Below are 18,140 nucleotides of genomic sequence, written 5' to 3'. Positions count from 1 at the left end.
GAAAGGTGGAGGTAGTTTTTTTATCCCTACCCACACTAGCCTTCCCCTAAAGGCCGCCCTAATTTTCTTCTTTGTTTATAAAGAGGTGTTGGCTGCCTTTTTTATATTTATTTTTAACAATTAAGAATTTTTATTTTTAACATGTTTTTCCAAACCTTGGGCCTTGTAGAGTAGGACCTAAGATTAGCCCTGATATTAATCATTCATATTTCACGTGCACTAATAGTTAGAACACAGATTTTAGGACAAAAAATGAGACATCACTTTAAGTGGCAATAAATGTTTTAAATCTGCCTGATGATAACCTGAAAGCCATAACTTAACCAATATATTTGGACAGCAAACTAAACAATTTAAATAACCAAACAAACTTGTTTACCTTTCTGCTTCAGGATAACCTCCCTGGCTTGTTTCTCCCGCATATACTTGCGCAACTCCTCATACTGATCAGGGAAGTCTTGGAACATGATGTCCAACACCTCAGAGCTACTAACTGCTGTCAGACCTGACAACAAGTATAAATAATGCAATTTTTCTAGCATCATAGCTACTGCATGAAATCTAACAAACTCCAATATAAATATGGCAACCTCTGATGTGTATTCCATTGGGGAGCGAGCTGGCGTAGTGGTTAGAGCGCGGGACTTCAGTCCCTGAGGTCCAGGGTTCGATCCCCGCCAAGTCACCAATAAATTTTATCTAAATGATAATGCCGCAACCCCTAGGTTTAGCCTGAAGTAATGTGAAAAATAATCCCAGGCTCGTGCCTAGCGTCCTAGGAAAAAAGAAAAAAAAACGTTATTCCATTGGGAACCAAGTGGGAAAAGATTAAATGAGTAGAATGAGGGGGAATTATACGGAAAATAGGATCGAATACAAGAACAAACACAAGAACTGTGAACAGAAAAGAATACTTAAATTAAATCACAACAAGAGGAACATCTCTACTGAAGCCAAACTGAGGACTATAAACACAGTAGTGATTCGGATGGATTGTATCATAGTAGACAAAAATAATTAAATCCATCAGCTGTGCTGCGGTTACCTTAGGTTCTGGCGCACACCGCTGGGAGAACCATGTAGTTACGGCGTACACGCTACGTAACTACACGGCGCTCCAAGCGGTGTGCGCCAGAACCTATGGTAACCATGGTAACCGCAGCACGGCTGACAGTCTATATTTAATTCTTTTAGTCTATGATTGTATGCATGACACAGAGTAGTAATTTTGAGGAGAGAAAAACAAATCTAGAGGATCAATCAAGTATTTTTAATATAATAGCAAAAACACAGCATAACAAAATCAGTAGATGAAGATCTCATAAAACAGGAGGGGAGGTATATACATAGAAAAAAATCAGAAAACAGATGATCACATAAACACACAAAGAGATGAGAGGAAAGGAAATAACAGAAGGGAGGAAGTAAACATAGTGAATAAATTAAAAGTATTAGGTAGAAATAAGAAAAATATTGCACAAAAGATCGTTATGGTTGATAATGTTTAGTGTGATAATTAATTATAGTTTAATCTTAGTGAAAAGAAAATATTTACCATGTAATACGAATACATACAAAATTAAAGTAAAAAAATGGTTTGTGCAATAAAAGTTTGCACGAATAAAAATCAAAATAAAAGATATTTTTATGGATGTTCACCCCATGATACTTGATTTTGGAAAAACTTTTCCACAAATGAGTTTAAAAAAAAACAATACCAAATTGCAATACTGTACTACAAAGACATTTTCATGATCAAAGCCTCAAATTGGCAATTAGAACTTGCACAATATCTTTCAATAAAAGAGTCTGGTCAACAACTTGGAACATTTCCTATGAATTATAAATTGCTTTCACATCAATGCCTCAGCAAGTTGTGCAAATAAAACTGACAGACTGACACAATCGAAGCGATCGTAGTTTTATTTGAAACTTTTAATGAATATTATATGAATAAAGAAAATAAATGAATAGGCTATAGAAATATAAATAAAGCAAAACAAATCAATGTTGTATATGAATAGTCAGAAAAAAGATCACCAAAAGTTTCAAAAGAGCAGCAAGCTAATTTGAAATATCCAATAAAACGGTAGAATCTCTAAAATGTGATTTAATTATTAAACTAAACCAAATATATGTTAAAGCTACACTTTAAAATTATATAGGTGTGTCACACACTATTCATGCTACAAAGCATTTGCACAAGTTTCTTATCTTTATTCAGATAACAGCAGAAATTCTTAAACAATAAAACAAATTAGTTACAAAAAAGTTTAAAACTGTGCCAGATAGCCATTTTAATAAGGGAATTATTTAATAACAATCTATTAAAAATAAGTATTGAAATACATTTGTTTAAATCTTTTCAAACGTAACCAACACTGTTAGTGTTAATTTTTATATTGTAGGGGATTGTTGATAACTTTTAACTAATACGGTTATTTGTCATTCCCCCCAGACTAGACAGATTTGATTTAATCACATGAAAAAAACCATGTAATTGAAATCTCAACTTAACACAAAATGAATTTTAATTCAACAAGCAACTCAAATAAACTCATGCCTCAACTCTAATAAAAACAAAACAGCATACATACAACACACATTGGTGCGTAGGGCAGCTAAATATAGCCAATCAGTACAGCGTATGTGCTACTACACAGACAGTCAACAACTGGTCATTGGCTACTAGCCACTCACATACAGCTACTTGGCTCACCATTCGCACAGTGCAGCCAATTCATAAAAAGAAAAGTAATTGAATTTTTTAAACACGGCTAGAAATACTCCAAAAATTTAACTTGTTTTAACAAATAATGTGATCTTGTTTTAACTAAAACAAGTATAAACTTACTCTTATTAAATTATAAACTTAAAACTTAACAAATTATATGAGATTTTCTAGTAAAAATTATCTATAAAACTATAAACAAAACGTTATTGCCCCTACTAACATTGCACTCTTTGATGATTTACCATTTTATAGCAACATTTACTTAGTAGTTGCTGTACTGTTTATTGTTATCATAAAACTGAAAATTTTTATTAGCTCTGTATTTCTAGTGCTTGATTTCTAGAATTTAAATCTTCTTCTTTATTATCTCTATATATTTAAAACACAGTTGTAAGTCTGTTTTCTCAGTGACTACTGGACGGATCTACAAGATTTATGTGTCAAATTAAAGGGAATAATGTGTAGATTTGCCGAATGTCCTTAGAAAACTTGGGAAATGTATATGAAGAGACTAGAGAAATAATTTGTTTCACTAACATTTCTGAAGAAAAAAAGAATACTTTTCTTTGCCGTATTGGAACAGACACTTATAGAGTATTAGGGATATATTGCATCCTGTATCATATATAGCCAAATCCTATGCTGAAATAAACTCTTAATTCACATTTTACACCAAACCAAATGAAGTATCACAGATATACTTTAAAGATGCCATCAGAGCCATGCACATTGAGGAAGGCTCAATTGGATTGAAATTGCAGAGGTATTTAAAGGCCTATCGAAGAGCTGCAAAGAGTACTACTATAGTAGGACAGTCGCCTTCACATCCCTTCATTGGACGACAAATTTAATCAAGACTTGACTTATTGTATCCTAATTTGTTACAAAAAATGACCCAAAATTTCCACTCAGAATCATCCTGTGGCAGGCAAAAACCATTTTAAGCACAAGATCCTGTTGTCTACCATTTGTATGAACCAACAAAAAGTGGGGTTTGGGATGATCATTAGAAAATAAGGACCAAGAAATTACGAAATATCAAAAAGGCAGTGGCCTAGTACCATTAAGATCAAATATGAGACGTTCAGGGCAGGACTTGTCTGAGTTTTCAGTACAGAATGACCAAAACCAAGCATTCCTACCAACGAATTTCAGAGAAGTCAGAGAGGAACTGACTGAAAACAATCAAAAAAATTAATGATCATAACATACCAGATGATCCAGAGACCAATCACGACTTATCAGTTTAGTGAGACCACAAAAAAGAACACATAAGCCAGTTTCGAACGACTTAACTTGTGAAACTCACTGAGAAGGGGAGGTGTTAAATCCCTAATGTCTACCTTTAGCCATTGACTGTTTATTTATGTTTATTTGATAACCATTACCAGCTGGTTGTAAGGTTTATTCGTTTGCTTTGTTATGTTATCTATATAAATAAAATTAGAGTTTTGTCTGTACTTTGCTCAGAATTATATACTTTTAGGTTATTTTTACGTTTTATACATTAAAGAAGCAGAAACGAGTCTTATCTCTATTTCTGTCTGTCTGTCTGTCTGTCTTTCCCTTTGTCTGTAACACTCAAGATGGCATTTTACGCAATCTTCTCCGTGAAAACCAGAGTACCTATCAAGATCCAAGCCATTTTAATGTATTCACTGGATTGGCGAGAGTGTCTTTAGTGATTTAAATATAGCCTCACTACTTTGTAAATAAAATTACGGACGTTCAAAAATGCAGTTTTGTGCGATTTTTGTCAAATTTTCGTTCAATTTTTATCACATAATCGTCTATGAAATAACGAACAGCTGTTCGGATCAAGATTATTTTTTCTAGCTGTCAATAATATGTTTACAAATGTTGTTTACAAATACCGCAACCATTTCGAATCACGTTTTGAAAGCAAATCCCAACCAAGTGAGATTAAAAACGTTTTTCTTACATAACGGATTTAATTAATCGCAAGTGCAATAATATAGTCTAATAGTGTAACCGTAAATTAAATTAAATAACTAGACATCGTCCAAATCGGAACCAGAAATTCTTTGAGTATGAAATGTTTCTTGAGTTTTGACAACCAGAAAGAAGACCTTGAATCAGTGTTGTATAGGGCTGGACACTGAAATGATCGTCGCCAATAGCTTAAAAAAAAGGTTTCCACTCATTGACGGCGCTTCAATGGCGGTTGTGTAAAGTGTAAAGTAAAAAATCACAACTGCAGTGGATGATTGTAACAGAGGTTTAACAGAGGAAGTGCTAAACTCGCTTTTCCAATGTGTCACTTTCTGTTTCTACTCACCGTGTGATGCAATCGCTGGACCATACAGCCAATAGGCCCATAGCTCATATCTTGGGTACGTAAGCCTACATATTTATTCATAACAACCTTTTTGATGACGATCCTTGATACCGGTACTTTTCCATAGAATACATGGCCTACCTACTTAAGAAATATAATTACAAATGACCAAAACCCCAACATTGTGTGATTTTCGTCACATTTCCTTCTAATGTTAATAGATATACTAATCATTGTTTAGAGAATGCGTAATCTATTAAATAACAACAAGTTGTTTGGGTAAGGTTGTTTTTTTTTCAAACTGACACCGATAAGTTTACGCTATACCTTTTTACGAGAAAATCCAAAAGCAAGAGATCAAATAACCTCGGGACTAGATATTAATGTATTTAATTGGTCGGATGTACTATAGTTCTTAGGTAGGTTCTTACGTAGGTACCCTACTGGTTCTTTTCCTTAGAACCGTTGGTAGCTGCTAGAATCATTTTTACGTAGGTACCAACACATCACTGTAGTTTACAAATTAGTTATCGTTGGTGTTGCACCTTATTTATTAGAGCCGTCCGTATTCAATTTAAGTAATGTCTTAACTCTTTATAAGTTTTGCTTTTTCTGTCTGGATTCCAAATCTTAGCTTACCCGGTATGCTAAGAAAATGATAACCTATTTGAGTAAAACATTTGTTGGGCAAACCATCATGAATTGTTTACGCCTTTATATTGTTTATGTATCAATAGTTTGTGGCCTTTTTTGGATTGTTGTGTGTATGTCTGTTGGTAACGCATTAATGTCCTTATTTCTCAGTGTTTCACGGAATGGACAAGAGCGCCTTTGATACTGAAAATGTCAACCGGAATAAAGTGTTAAATGGTGAGGTTGAGGTAGTACTTTAAATACGTTAAAGTTAACCGATGTGGAAAGTAACTTTCAATTATAGGCCTACTTTAGGGCTACGCTTCATGGATCCATAAAACATTTTTTAGTTTAATCATTGGACATATGGACCATAAGATCTTGGTGACATTTAATTGCAAAACATTTATTTTGGCTTGAACTGTCAGATACTGTATTTGCGAAGGTTTATATATTATAATAGTTTTGCCAGCATATCTGCAAATATGCAAGCTAACTGCTGTTCTTAATCTTAATATAAGAAGGTTTCAACTGACTACTATAAGATCCCCGTGCGTAGAACGGGCACACAGCTAGTGTTGAATAAATTTGGTTAATGAATTGTACATTGATAAGTTTATTTTTTTTGTTCTAATAACAAACAGAACAGGCCTACAAACAGAGCGGCTCACAGAATGTGCTACTTACAGTGGTTAATAATTACTTACTTACTTGCTTCTTTAGTTTTTGAAACTATGATACTTGATCTGACTTTAAACAAAAATTCTGAGACCATTAACATGGGAAGGCATGAAAAAAAGAATTTTCATATATTGTACTTAACAGATCCAAAACTTTAAAAAAATTTCCAAATAAGATAAGAGATAAGTCTCACCTAAGTCACACATTGATTCAGACACCAATCCGCTGTCACACAAGTAGGTGCGTTCTTCCATCTCCACCCTCCGTCGTTTGAGGTCCGGATACTTGCGTTGGAAACTCTTCACTCCGAGCCAAGTAGAGATCTGCTCTTGTATCATGTACAGCTCCCCACCCTGCAGCGGCCACTGGTACTCAGCGATCTGTTCCACCGTGAACTCCTTGCTGCAATACACAACTTGTTATGGCAAATATCCTGTAGAGAAGGAAGTCATCATTGCTGCAAGTATGAGTATTTTACAATTAGCCTACTTGACTTTACAACCAACACAGTGCATCACCAACAGTGCAACAGTATACGGTAGTTCACCTTAGTAGTGCAGAGTGATTCTGAAAGAAATAAACAGCTTTAAACACCTAGTAACTAATACAGGGTGACTTACGGGAACCGGACTAATTTGCAACAGCTGTTACATTGTTGCTACACGTGCTAGGGAGATTGAGGTTAGGTTTAGTTTTTCAGTGTAGCCTACCATTTGATTTATAATGGATCAGTGGAAAATGAATCACCGTATTTTTCTATACACCACTTTTATTAAAAATAATGAGTTTATTTTTCTCCAACACAGTAAATTTTTTATTGCCACTTCAATATCGATAGAAATGATTCAGTTCCAAGCCGCAATACGTTATTAAGGTGGGTGAAGAACTGGAAAAATAACCAAAAAGAAGCCCCCAGGCCCTGCTAGAATTGTGAGGACGCCCGAAATCATCGAGAGAGTGAGAGTGGCAGTAGTCCATGCAGATCTGCACGAAGACAAGCCCAAGAGCTAAACATGATTTCGCAATCACGCAGCAAAATCTACCCTTTTTCTGTAACCTGTCACTTTCAGTTCTAGGCCAAACTGCATTTTTTTATAAGGTTAAAACTGGAGATATTTCTTCAAAATCATACTCACGGAATCCCGACTTATGTTTGGCTCTTGGGCACATCTTCATGTAGATCTGCTGGACTAGCCATTCTCACTCACTCTCTCGATGTTTTTGAAAAACCAAAAGAACAACAAGTGAAAGTATAAAGAAAGTATAAGTACCTATAAATAATGAATTTACATACAGTTTCCTTAAGACTGAGAATACATGTAATATCTTACCCTTCAGGGTCCCCAACTTCCATTCTATTTTTCTTGATTCCGAAACCGTCGAGATCAAGTCCATCACCTGTACAATATTTTTCTATTAGAAAAAGAAAACATTTTATTCTTGGCATTATAAGTGATCATCAACAAGGTTTTTCATTATCAGTATAAACCAAATTGTCAGGTAGAAAGTTAAGTGAATGTAATTGATGCCTTTACTTGTTTTTAAGACAGTGTGAATAGCATATTTTATGTATAATATTTTTTAAATAGGTAATTTACAGGGGACTATGAAAATAAATCAAACGGAAGCCCATTATTTTATAAAATAAACCAAAATGTATAAATTGTTGTTACAAAAATAATTTACTGTGCCAACAACAACAGGTGGTTTTCATAACGATTGTACGATTTATGATTTTGTGTGGTTTTTGGCAATTATAAACCAACAAAGCATGTTTTGTTCTTTCTTACAATGAACTGCAAACATTTTAAACTATTTTTTTTTTTTTAATTAAACAAACCTTTTTCACCTCAAACAATGTATATAAAATTATTTCAGAAGTTTTATTTGATGCTTACAATTACGATGTTTCAGTGAAATGTTCCACTATGTCAGTCACAAAGTTATTAATTTTACCAGTTTTGATAAGCTTATCAAACAGAAATATCTTGAAATGTCCACACATAATACTGAAACTACTTGCTCCCAATAAATCACCAATGAATTAAAACATGAATATCTTGTGTAAACAAATATCAGAGTTTGAATCCTACTTTCAAAGAATGAGTAGGCCTACTGTTTGGTTAGGTACCTAACAATGGTACCAGTACCGAGGACTGAAAATAGATTTTGGACAGATACTTTGATTTTGAAAAGTGATACTGACACATTACTGCTTATAATTAAGTTCTTTGAACTATAAAAGATAGAGGAAAATAAATGATCAAATTACCAGTAGGATCTGATGCACTCATTCTTGTGTCTTCTTCACTAGGATTTGGTGGAGGAGCTTTTAACGCTTCCAAAGCTGCTAGTTTTTTAGCTTCTCTTCTTAACCTGTCTTTTTCTCGTTTTATCCTCTTAATTTCTGCTTTGCTCTTTGGCCTAGGCTTGACAGGCTTAGGAGGAGGTTCAGGTTCTGTCTTAATTTCTTCTTCCTCATTAGGTTCTTCAATTGACATAACTGACTGATCCACTTCCATCAAAGAGTCGTCTTTACAAGATCCATCTGTATTGCCTTCAGCAGAGTCATTACTTCCATCTACTGATTTTCTTTTTGATCCGAGTTGATCGTCTTCCCTCCTATCTTCTGACAACTTTCTTTTAACTTCCATCCCATCAGCAGATTTCCTCCTTACACTCTCGTCTTGCTTCTGATACAGAGGAATAAGACCTGGAGGACTCTTACTAATCAGTCCCGATTTCTCAGGTGTCCTTTTCTTCCCTTCTTTCCCGGGTGATTTTAGCTCAGCCTGATAAGCTGCTTCAATTTTCTCCTTCATCTCTCTGACTTTAGCCTCAAGGTCACTGTTTCCTTCCTCACTACCGTCAGACCGTCTTGCCTTTTTTTCTGAAAACTCTTTTTTGCCTTCAATACTTTTCCTGAGCAATGCCATAGTCAGCTCAGAGGCAGCATGCTCCGGCATTCTCGGTCCCATCTCAGCATCAATGTTGTCCAGAGTGATCGGTTGATCAGGGTCTGGGAACGACATGGCTTCCATTTCCTCCAGGATTCTTTTTATTCCACGACTTCCTCTTGGACGTCCTCTTGGGCCTGGAAGTTTAACAATTAATTGTCATTATTTCAGAATTAAATATAGAAATTATGTATACACATGCTGTCATGTTTGGATGAACCAAAATTATCATTTTTGATCTTAGCCTCCAAATTACCTTGAATACCATGAAATTGGTGTACCTGCTTTGTGGTTTAATCCTAATTGTTGGTAATGTTGCAAATAGTTTTGACTTTCTACTAAATCATCTTCAGGCGTCAAGGATGTCAAAAGGAAGGTCACTTCATAAGAAGGTCGTTGTTACACACGAACATGAACACAGACATTAAAATGGTAAAAACTGTACATTTAAAACACTTAAAAAACTCTAGATTTAGCATCCATGCGGTCATAACAAACCATTTCTTAACACTGCAGTTACTGCTTTTTATTAGTTCTTAATTCTTTTAAATGTACCGTTTTTACCATTTTCATGTCCATAAGTGTTTATACTGTGTGTGCAATGACGACCTTCTTATAAAGTGATACTCCTTTTGACATCCTTGACGCCTGAAGATGACTAAGTTGAAACTAGTTGCGAAACTAGCAACAATTACGATTACCACAAAGGTATTTAAACACCAATTTCAAAATTATCAAACAACCACTTAAATCAATAATAATACAGTAACCATGTATGCTCTAGGATGCAACTACAACAGAATCTTAGCCAACATACAACCAATAAGTATTCACACCATCGTTGGCTTTTTTTCAATGTCAGAACACAGAAAGATCTGAATGAGTTATTTGTATTATTGTTGGTACCAGAAATTATAAATGAATTAGGTAGTGACAATTCATATGACAACGGTCACCTTTATGATCAGCTTTTCAGAGATAATACTACATCGTACACATCCTATTAAAATGTTTACCTACTTAAAAGTTTGTTTTTTATATTCTTTCTTTTAATTTGTGAATAATTATAATAAACCCTTTTATGAATGAAATAATCAAACCCTTAACGTTAACAATCACAATAGTTATGTGTGTAAAGAAAAGGTCTTGTTATCCTAACATCTTAAAAATTAACTTAGGTCACTTTCAACATTCTATTTGATTTATTTAATATTCTTTATTAAATTGTAATCTAATTCAAAATCTTGGCTTTAATATTTTGTAGAGAGAAAGAAATTTAATCAATATAACAAAACAGAAAGACTCACCTCCACGTTCGTGTCCTCTCATTGGACCAGATCCTCGAGGTCTTCTTGATCTTCCAATCGGTCGACCACGAGCAGATCTCATGATGATGTCTGCCGAAGGCTGTACTTGATCCGGGAAGACAGTTGGAGGAGTTGGCTCCATGAAGGTTTCTTCAAACAGATCAAACAATGGCACCATTGGCTGGGAACTGTCCATATCTTCTGGAGACTGGTAACTTTGTTGGGGTTGATAACTCGCATGTAGATGCTGTAGAGACTGATGCTGCAGACTAGCAGCGAGAATGTCTTTTGCTGTCAATCCAGAAGGCAGAGTGTGCTGCATAGACACTGAATGAACTATATCATCCGGTGAAGTTATCTTCCTTGGTCTGCCTCGTTTTCTGGGAGGTTGAGGACTGTCATCGTGTCTAATCATTCCGATGTCGTAGCTTTGTTGAGCTGGCGAAAGCTTTTCTGTAGGAGATCCAAATCCTATAAACTTGCCCTCTTCAGAGCTATCCGACTGGTTTAGAGGTGCCTGCGTCAGGAGGCCTTGAAGCTTACTTACTCCTGAACTGGTGGAAGGCTCAACTGACACATCTCCAAGCTTAATTTTCTTTTCTGGACTTCCTTCCTCACTTCTTTCTTTTCGTTTTGGTGTTTCGGAGGAGCTCTTTCCTTCTACTGGTACTATATCTATCTCCCCTAGTTTTCTAATTGCTTTCCACGTTTCACTTTTATTTTCTTGTTTGATTTCAGGGTGCCCACCTGCTTTTGACAACTTGAGTGTGATTTTATTTAACTTTTGTTCCTGCGACTCAGCTGGTGCAACAGGTGTTATTGTCAAGCCAGTGTCTTTAATTAGATATCCAACTTTACCGGAGAGGTCACCTTTAGTATTACTTGATCCGGGAGAAGATTCTCTTCTAGTCGGTGAGGGTGTTGATGCTTTAGGTATTATAGTTGTAGAATCTTTTCCAATTTTCATAGTATAACCTAATGTTTTACCTTGAGGAGAGTGAGGAGAAACATTCTTCTTCGGTGAAAGTGAAGATGATCTTACAATAACTGGATTTTCTTCTTTTGACAGTTTTAAAGTAATAGGTTCAAGCTTGTCTTGGGGAACTTCCTTAAATATTATTTTAGGTGAGATTTGAACATTTAATTTTGATTCATTACTTTTGGGGGATTTCTGAGAGGGCAGAGGAGACTGTTTACCAGATTCTAGTGTTTTTCCACTTATCTTTATACTTAGTTCTTTAGTTGGACTTAGAGATTTTTTAAGTCGCTTATCTCCTTGCTTTTCTTGGGGACCATATCTCTTGATAGCATATTGCCCAGGAGATTTTTCTGGTTCAGCTTTTTCTTTAGCTGCTAAGGCTGCTGCAGCTGCTGCCTGCCTTTGTTTTTGTCTTGCTGATACACGTACAGGTGGAGGAATTTCTTTGGGTGTAACTAACTTTGGCTTTAATTCTTGTTCTGAAACAGATGGGTCTTCAGCAGATTCTTGACTAACTAAATCAGAAGAATCAGTTTCCAGAGGAATGGCTTCTTTAGAAGATTCAGATTTAACAGTTGCTGCAGAGCTACTTTCATTTTTTTCTTTGCTTGATTCACTACTTAGTTTTACTCCTCCTTCTTTAGAAAAATCTGAGCTAGCTTCTTCAACAGATTCAGTAACATAAGCTGCAATTTTCTTCGGTGACTTAACAGTTGCCAATGTCTCTATAGTCTGTTTTTCTGCAGGAGCAACATGAATGGTTGTCTCTTCCTTTGATGTAGTGTTAGTGCTTGCTTCTGATGGCTGTGAATCTTCTAAAGATTGATATGGCACTTTTAAACCAACAGATTCATCTATCGTGTCTTGATCTTGGGATTCTCCATAGGCGTCACTTTGTACTGGTTGATTCATAGTTACATTTTCATCAATAGTGTTATCACAAGGTTTATTTGACTGAATATTTGTGTCGAGTTTTGCTGTGCAAACACTAACCTTGTTTCCTGAAATGAGAACTTTTGATTCATTCAATAATTCTTCATTAGGCTCCATTTTTGACTCTTCATTAGTATTTTTAGCGGGGTCTTCAATTTCACAACTGTCAGCTTTATTTGACCTACAATCTAAATTTTTGTTTGCCGATGTAGTGGAGGATGGAATTAAGTTTTCAATGTCCAGTTTCTCACCTTCAATGGTTTGGGGTGTAGGTTTACTTAGAACTGCATGGGGAACTTCTTCAAGAGCATCTGGTTTTAGATCTTTCTCCTGATGAAGATTAGAGGTTTCTGTAAAATCTTCTTTGGTTAAACTAGTATTTAACCTTACACTCTCATCTTTAAATAACTCTTCTTTCTTGTCCAAGGAGGAAGTGCATTCTGTGTCAATGTTGATATCACAAGATTTTACTTCTAATTTTTTGTTTTCATCAAGATTACTTGTAGACATTAGTAAGTTCTGCTCATGGAGAGTTTCACTCGCCAATTCTCCTATTTCCCGATTAGCTTCAATTGAAAATTGTGATTCTTTATTCTTAAAATTATTAATTAAACAGGTTTCCGTGTTTCTTTGATCTGCTTGGCTCGTCCCTTTTATGTCAGAATTGCCGACCTCAATAACTGGAGTAGGTTTAGGTGAAGATTGATCCTTTGCTTCAGTTTCTTTCGGAGTGGTAAGATTGTCTGAAACAGACTCTTTGGTACTTTCCTCTATGTCATCTAATGCATCAGACAGTAAATTGCTATTTTCTTGTTCCTTTTCTAATGATTCTTTATTGTAACTATCGCCAGGAAGGTCATAATTTTCTCCGGACATTGATTGCTCACTTGATGGAGATAAATCTAGCTTTTTACTATCATAAGTCAAACTATTGTCTAAATCCAAGTCCCCTTCTACACCTAGCATGACATCTTCTGCATTTGTTCTTTCATTTATAGAACTAGAACCTTCAAAATTCATTGAATCGTCTTCATTTTCTGACATCACTACATTTTGTTTTGTGACATTTTCAATAGACGATTTTTCTATACCGCAAGAAGACTCTGGGTCTTTTTTACTTATTCCTGTGTCATTTCCCTCAAGAAAAGAATCGATTGCTTGAATAGTGGCAATATCTGAATCATCAGGAGTCAATTCTGTTTTTTTATCCTCTTTTAACTCAAGCGGTAGTTCATTCACTTTATTAACATTAGCAGGGCTCAACTCTTCAGATAGTTCAGAGTCATCATTATTTTTTCTAATGTTACTTTCAGAATGAATTACATTTTCACTATCTGATTCATTTATGGAAGGATTAATTTTACCAGAATCTGTTGTATCCATTGATTCAACTCCAACTTGCACACTATGCTCAGGGGAAAGATTAAACATCTCTTTCTGGATTTCTTCGGAAAATTGTTTCTTTTCTTCACTTGAAACTGCTTCTTGGGTCAATGATACAGAAGACAATGAGGTGGGTTTCATTGGCTGGTCATCACTCGGTGGGCCTACATCAAATAGCATATCTATGGAGCGTTCTATTGTTTCTTGTTGGCTTACTTCAATTGATCCAGCTTTCTTACCTGAGGTTGTTGCCAAATCAACAGGGGGGTGAGAAACAGACACTGAATCATTAGAACCACTTAACAATGATTTTTCTATTGAATCAGTGGGTAAATCAGATTCCGGTTTCAATTTCTGATTATCATTAGGGTCAGAGCCTTTATTTTCAGAATCAGTGATCAAACTAGGTTTATGTATTTCTGAGTCATTGTATTTCAAACCAATTTCAGAGAATTTCTTGTCTTCAGCTTCCGATTCATTTATCAGGGTGTTATTATCTTCCGAGTTTGTAATTTTTATGTTATCAATTTTTTGTAATGCATCGTTTTCAGTTAAAATGGCGATGGTTGTAGTTTCTGCAGACTCTAAGTATTTTACTGAATTTGATTTATTTTCATTATCTATTTCATTAGTAGCAACTAACATTTCACTGCTGTCAATATCCACAATTGTGCGAGAGTCTGTAGTACTACCAGTACAGTCTATATCTTCAATAACTACATCAGTAGTAGTCTCAGGAAGGTTCTCACTTCCTAATACATCTGTACAACCTTCGACTACCATTGCATGATTTTCTGAAGGTTCTTTCTCTAGTACTTGAGGACAATCTTCATTTTTAATGTCAGAAGAAGACTGAACATCTTCAATCTCTTCAATTAGTATTTTGGATTGTTCACAATCACCATCTGAGCCAGCTTCTGATGATTTTTTGATATCAGTATTAGCTTGAAAAAGTTGATTACTTGATTCATCTTCTGAGATTATTTCAGCATCGTCAATGTTTGATGTATTAGAATGATCAATTACCTTTTTAGGTTGAGGAAATGTATCTTCATTATCAACATATTTTTTTGAACCATCTTCTGCAGAATCACAAGTTACTTGTTCTTCGACTTTGCCAGTCACATCGAGTTCTTTAGTCACTGAATCACTTTGTTCCGGAACAATTTCTTTGACATTAGAAAGTACATTATCAACTTCTTCAGATTCACAAGTTACTTGTTCTTTGACTTTGTCAGTCACATCGAGTTCTTTAGTCACTGAATCACTTGGTTCTGGCACAATTTCTTTGACATTAGAAAGTACATTATCAACTTCTTCAGAATCACAACTCACTTGTTCTTTGACTTTGTCTTCAGTCACGTTGAGTTCTTTAGTTACTGAATCACTTTGTTCTGGCATAATTTCTTTGACATTGGAAAGCACACTATCAACTTCACTACTTGACTCAAGATCTAATGATCTGTTATGATCTTCATAATTACCAATTTCTGCAGGAGATATTTCAGATTCTAGCATCAGTAGTAAACTGTCACTCGATTCCGTCTTGGGCTCATCTTCTTTGATTTCGTTATCATTCTTTGAGTCTTTTAAAACCTCACTCTCCTTAATTGATTCATCAGTGATGGGAGTTAATTCCTCTTCAATAGTGTCTTTCAAAACTGGAGTATCTTCATTCATATCAACATTTTCTGAGAACATTTGTTCCATTTTGGCATCTACGCCATCATTGTACACTTCAGTGATATTACCTATGTTTGCCTTATCATGAGCAGAGTCTTCTGTACTGAGTTCTGCCTCAACAATTGATAAGTTCACATCATCTTTGACAGGGTCATCACTCTCACCTGCTTCTTGGAGCGATTGGGACTTTTTTATACCTTCTAGAAGATTGCTGTCTTTTTCTTCGGATTCAATTGATAACTGAAGGTTAGATTGCTCATCGGATTGAGGTTTAATAATGTGTGATAATTCAACTGGTTCTGTATGGCTGTTTTTTTCTGACAAAGCCGATTCCTTGTTTTCTTTATACCCTTCTAAATCAGAATGTGAAACAAAAACAAAATCGTCTTCTTCTTTTGAATGACTAACTATTTCAATAGCAGAATCTTTTTCAGTTGAACTCTCAATTACATCAGTATTAACTATTTCATTTACATTACTTATGGTTGGTGCTGTGAAATTTATTCCACTGTCTTTTCTGCAGTTTTGTGAACTATTAACAGTTTTTGTATCAGAACCAAGTACTTCTTTAATTTCAATTGTCTGTAGTTGTGTTTGTACATCTTGTAATTCCTCGGAAATAGTATTGATAGTTTGTTTTTCATCAAGATATCCTATACAGGTTTTCCTTTCTTGTTTTTCAACAGATTCTTTTCCACTTTTGTCTTCTTTGTCTTGCTCTGGATTAGATAAGTCATTTGAAACTACAGCAATTGCATCTGAGGTTTCTCCAGCAACTTCAGATTCGTCACCTTCTACTTTACTCTCCTTTACATTCTCAACAGTGTCTGTAGGAACAGAATCTGCAACAGCAACTTCTTCTTCAAACAAGTTCTCTTCTGCATCTGTATTTTTTATCTCACTACTTTCCGGCTCATTGTTTAAACAAAGAGTGGACTCCAACCTTTCTTCAATGTTACCTTCTAGTTCTTTTTTATCATCATCATGAGGCAGTTTTTCAAGAGAAGCGTAAGCACTATCAGATGGTATCTTAGCTTGATTTTCGTTTCTTAAAATAGGGTCAGCTTCCTGGGAAGATTCATCTGAAGGAGAATCATAAGTAGAACTTATAATTTGCAAAGCTTTACTAGATGAAACTGAAACTACTTCTTGTGTCTCAATAGTCTTACTAACACTACCATCAATTTCTTCAAGCTTACTAATTGTAGGGTTATTTTTTGCTTCGTCAGCTTGATTCGAAGGATTCTCTGGTTTTGTAAAATTTGTACGTACTAACTTAACTCTACCCGAACTACTACTTAAACCAGTAGTCCTATCGGTGGGTTTATTAGACTCTAACTTTGAACTTCCAGAAATATCCTCAAATTTTTTAATTAGTGTTTTGATATTTGACTCTTCTGTGATATTTGACTGAACGTTTGTATCTTTTGATTCCACTTCATTCTCTCCACCTTCTGGGGCTTGATCCCAACGACTCTTTTTTGATGAGCTTTGATTACCAGGTAATGGTCGACTACCTGATGAACTTTGTACGATCCCCAACTGAATCGGTTTTTTAGGTGAAATGGGTAAAGTTGAAGTTGTGGGAATGTCAGTTGTTTCAGAGATTGAAGTTTTTGATGAGTCCAGCTGATCTTCAGAAGGAAACTCCATGTTCCCTTGGTTAAGTATCTGGAACAAGATTATTTAGGTAATTTAAATAAATAAATAAATATAAGCCTTGGAATCCTGAAAGATAAACTTAAGCCTTATTCATACAGGCACTATATATATGTTACACGATAACTCGAGTATAATTTTGGTTCGATTATATGAAATTTGGCATTCATTGGTAACATAAACTTGAATGCAAACAACCAGCAATATCAGGTTATAGGGTTTAGAAATTTTCACAATTTGGTTAACTTATTTCATACTTTTTATCCCAAAAAATTAAAATGTCCAATTTGTATTACAGCTAAAGTAGAGCTTCATGTAAGTTAGAGCTAAAAAATGCAAACAACTTTGTATATTGAAGCATTGTTGTATGATTGAAGGTTACCGTACATAGAAAATTCTGGAAAACTGTACGTTTTATATTCCCATGTTATTCTTATGGAAAAAAATAAAACTGCTTGAGGTTTGCTTGTTGATAGATGTATTCAAACAATCAATCAATCAATATGATCAAATTTAGCAAATTTATTTATTTTATCCTGTAGGCCTAGTAAACATTTGATCGATAACACTTTTTCCCTGCCCCGTAGCAGCAAATCCAAGTATCTATTAAATCTAATGTTACTAAAATGGGAAATAGATCTGACATGTTAAAGAAAATATTTTGAGTTTAGGTCAAATCAGGCAAATGGAAATTGGCTTAGTCTGCAGGTTTGCTGCAGCGGGGGTATTTTATTGTTGCAATATAATAGAGGAGAACTTAAGGTCTTGTTTAGTTAAAAACTAAAGAATATGATAACTATTTTGTAATTAGAATGGCTTTGGCTGTGTAAGTTAGTTATACCCATATCCACTGAAGTGCACTTAGTAGACTATAGACGAGTATACACGTACT

At 35.0% G+C, this 18,140-nt stretch overlaps 1 protein-coding gene across 3 annotated transcripts in view; it reads right to left on the bottom strand.

Moving 5' to 3' along the window:
* The window catches only part of LOC128985543 (uncharacterized), a 33,558-nt gene that overhangs the window by 6,927 nt on the left and 8,491 nt on the right, over positions 1–18,140 (bottom strand). For all 3 annotated transcript variants that reach the window (XR_008490041.1, XR_008490042.1, XM_054405133.1), the window contains exons 2-6: positions 10,612–17,260; positions 8,620–9,441; positions 7,679–7,745; positions 6,541–6,749; positions 380–505 (exon numbers count right to left, since the gene is read on the bottom strand). Coding sequence is in view for 1 of the 3 variants with exons in the window: in XM_054405133.1 (XP_054261108.1) it covers positions 380–505; positions 6,541–6,749; positions 7,679–7,745; positions 8,620–9,441; positions 10,612–17,242 (7,855 nt within the window). In the remaining 2 variants the exon portion in view is untranslated. The remainder of the gene's footprint in view (positions 1–379; positions 506–6,540; positions 6,750–7,678; positions 7,746–8,619; positions 9,442–10,611; positions 17,261–18,140) is intronic.

This window comes from Macrosteles quadrilineatus, unplaced genomic scaffold (assembly GCF_028750875.1).
Source record: "Macrosteles quadrilineatus isolate MER2022 unplaced genomic scaffold, UCM_ALF_1.0 Scaffold_2__2_contigs__length_208266976, whole genome shotgun sequence".
Classification (NCBI taxonomy): domain Eukaryota; kingdom Metazoa; phylum Arthropoda; class Insecta; order Hemiptera; family Cicadellidae; genus Macrosteles; species Macrosteles quadrilineatus.
This window is presented reverse-complemented; position numbering and strand designations above follow the sequence as displayed.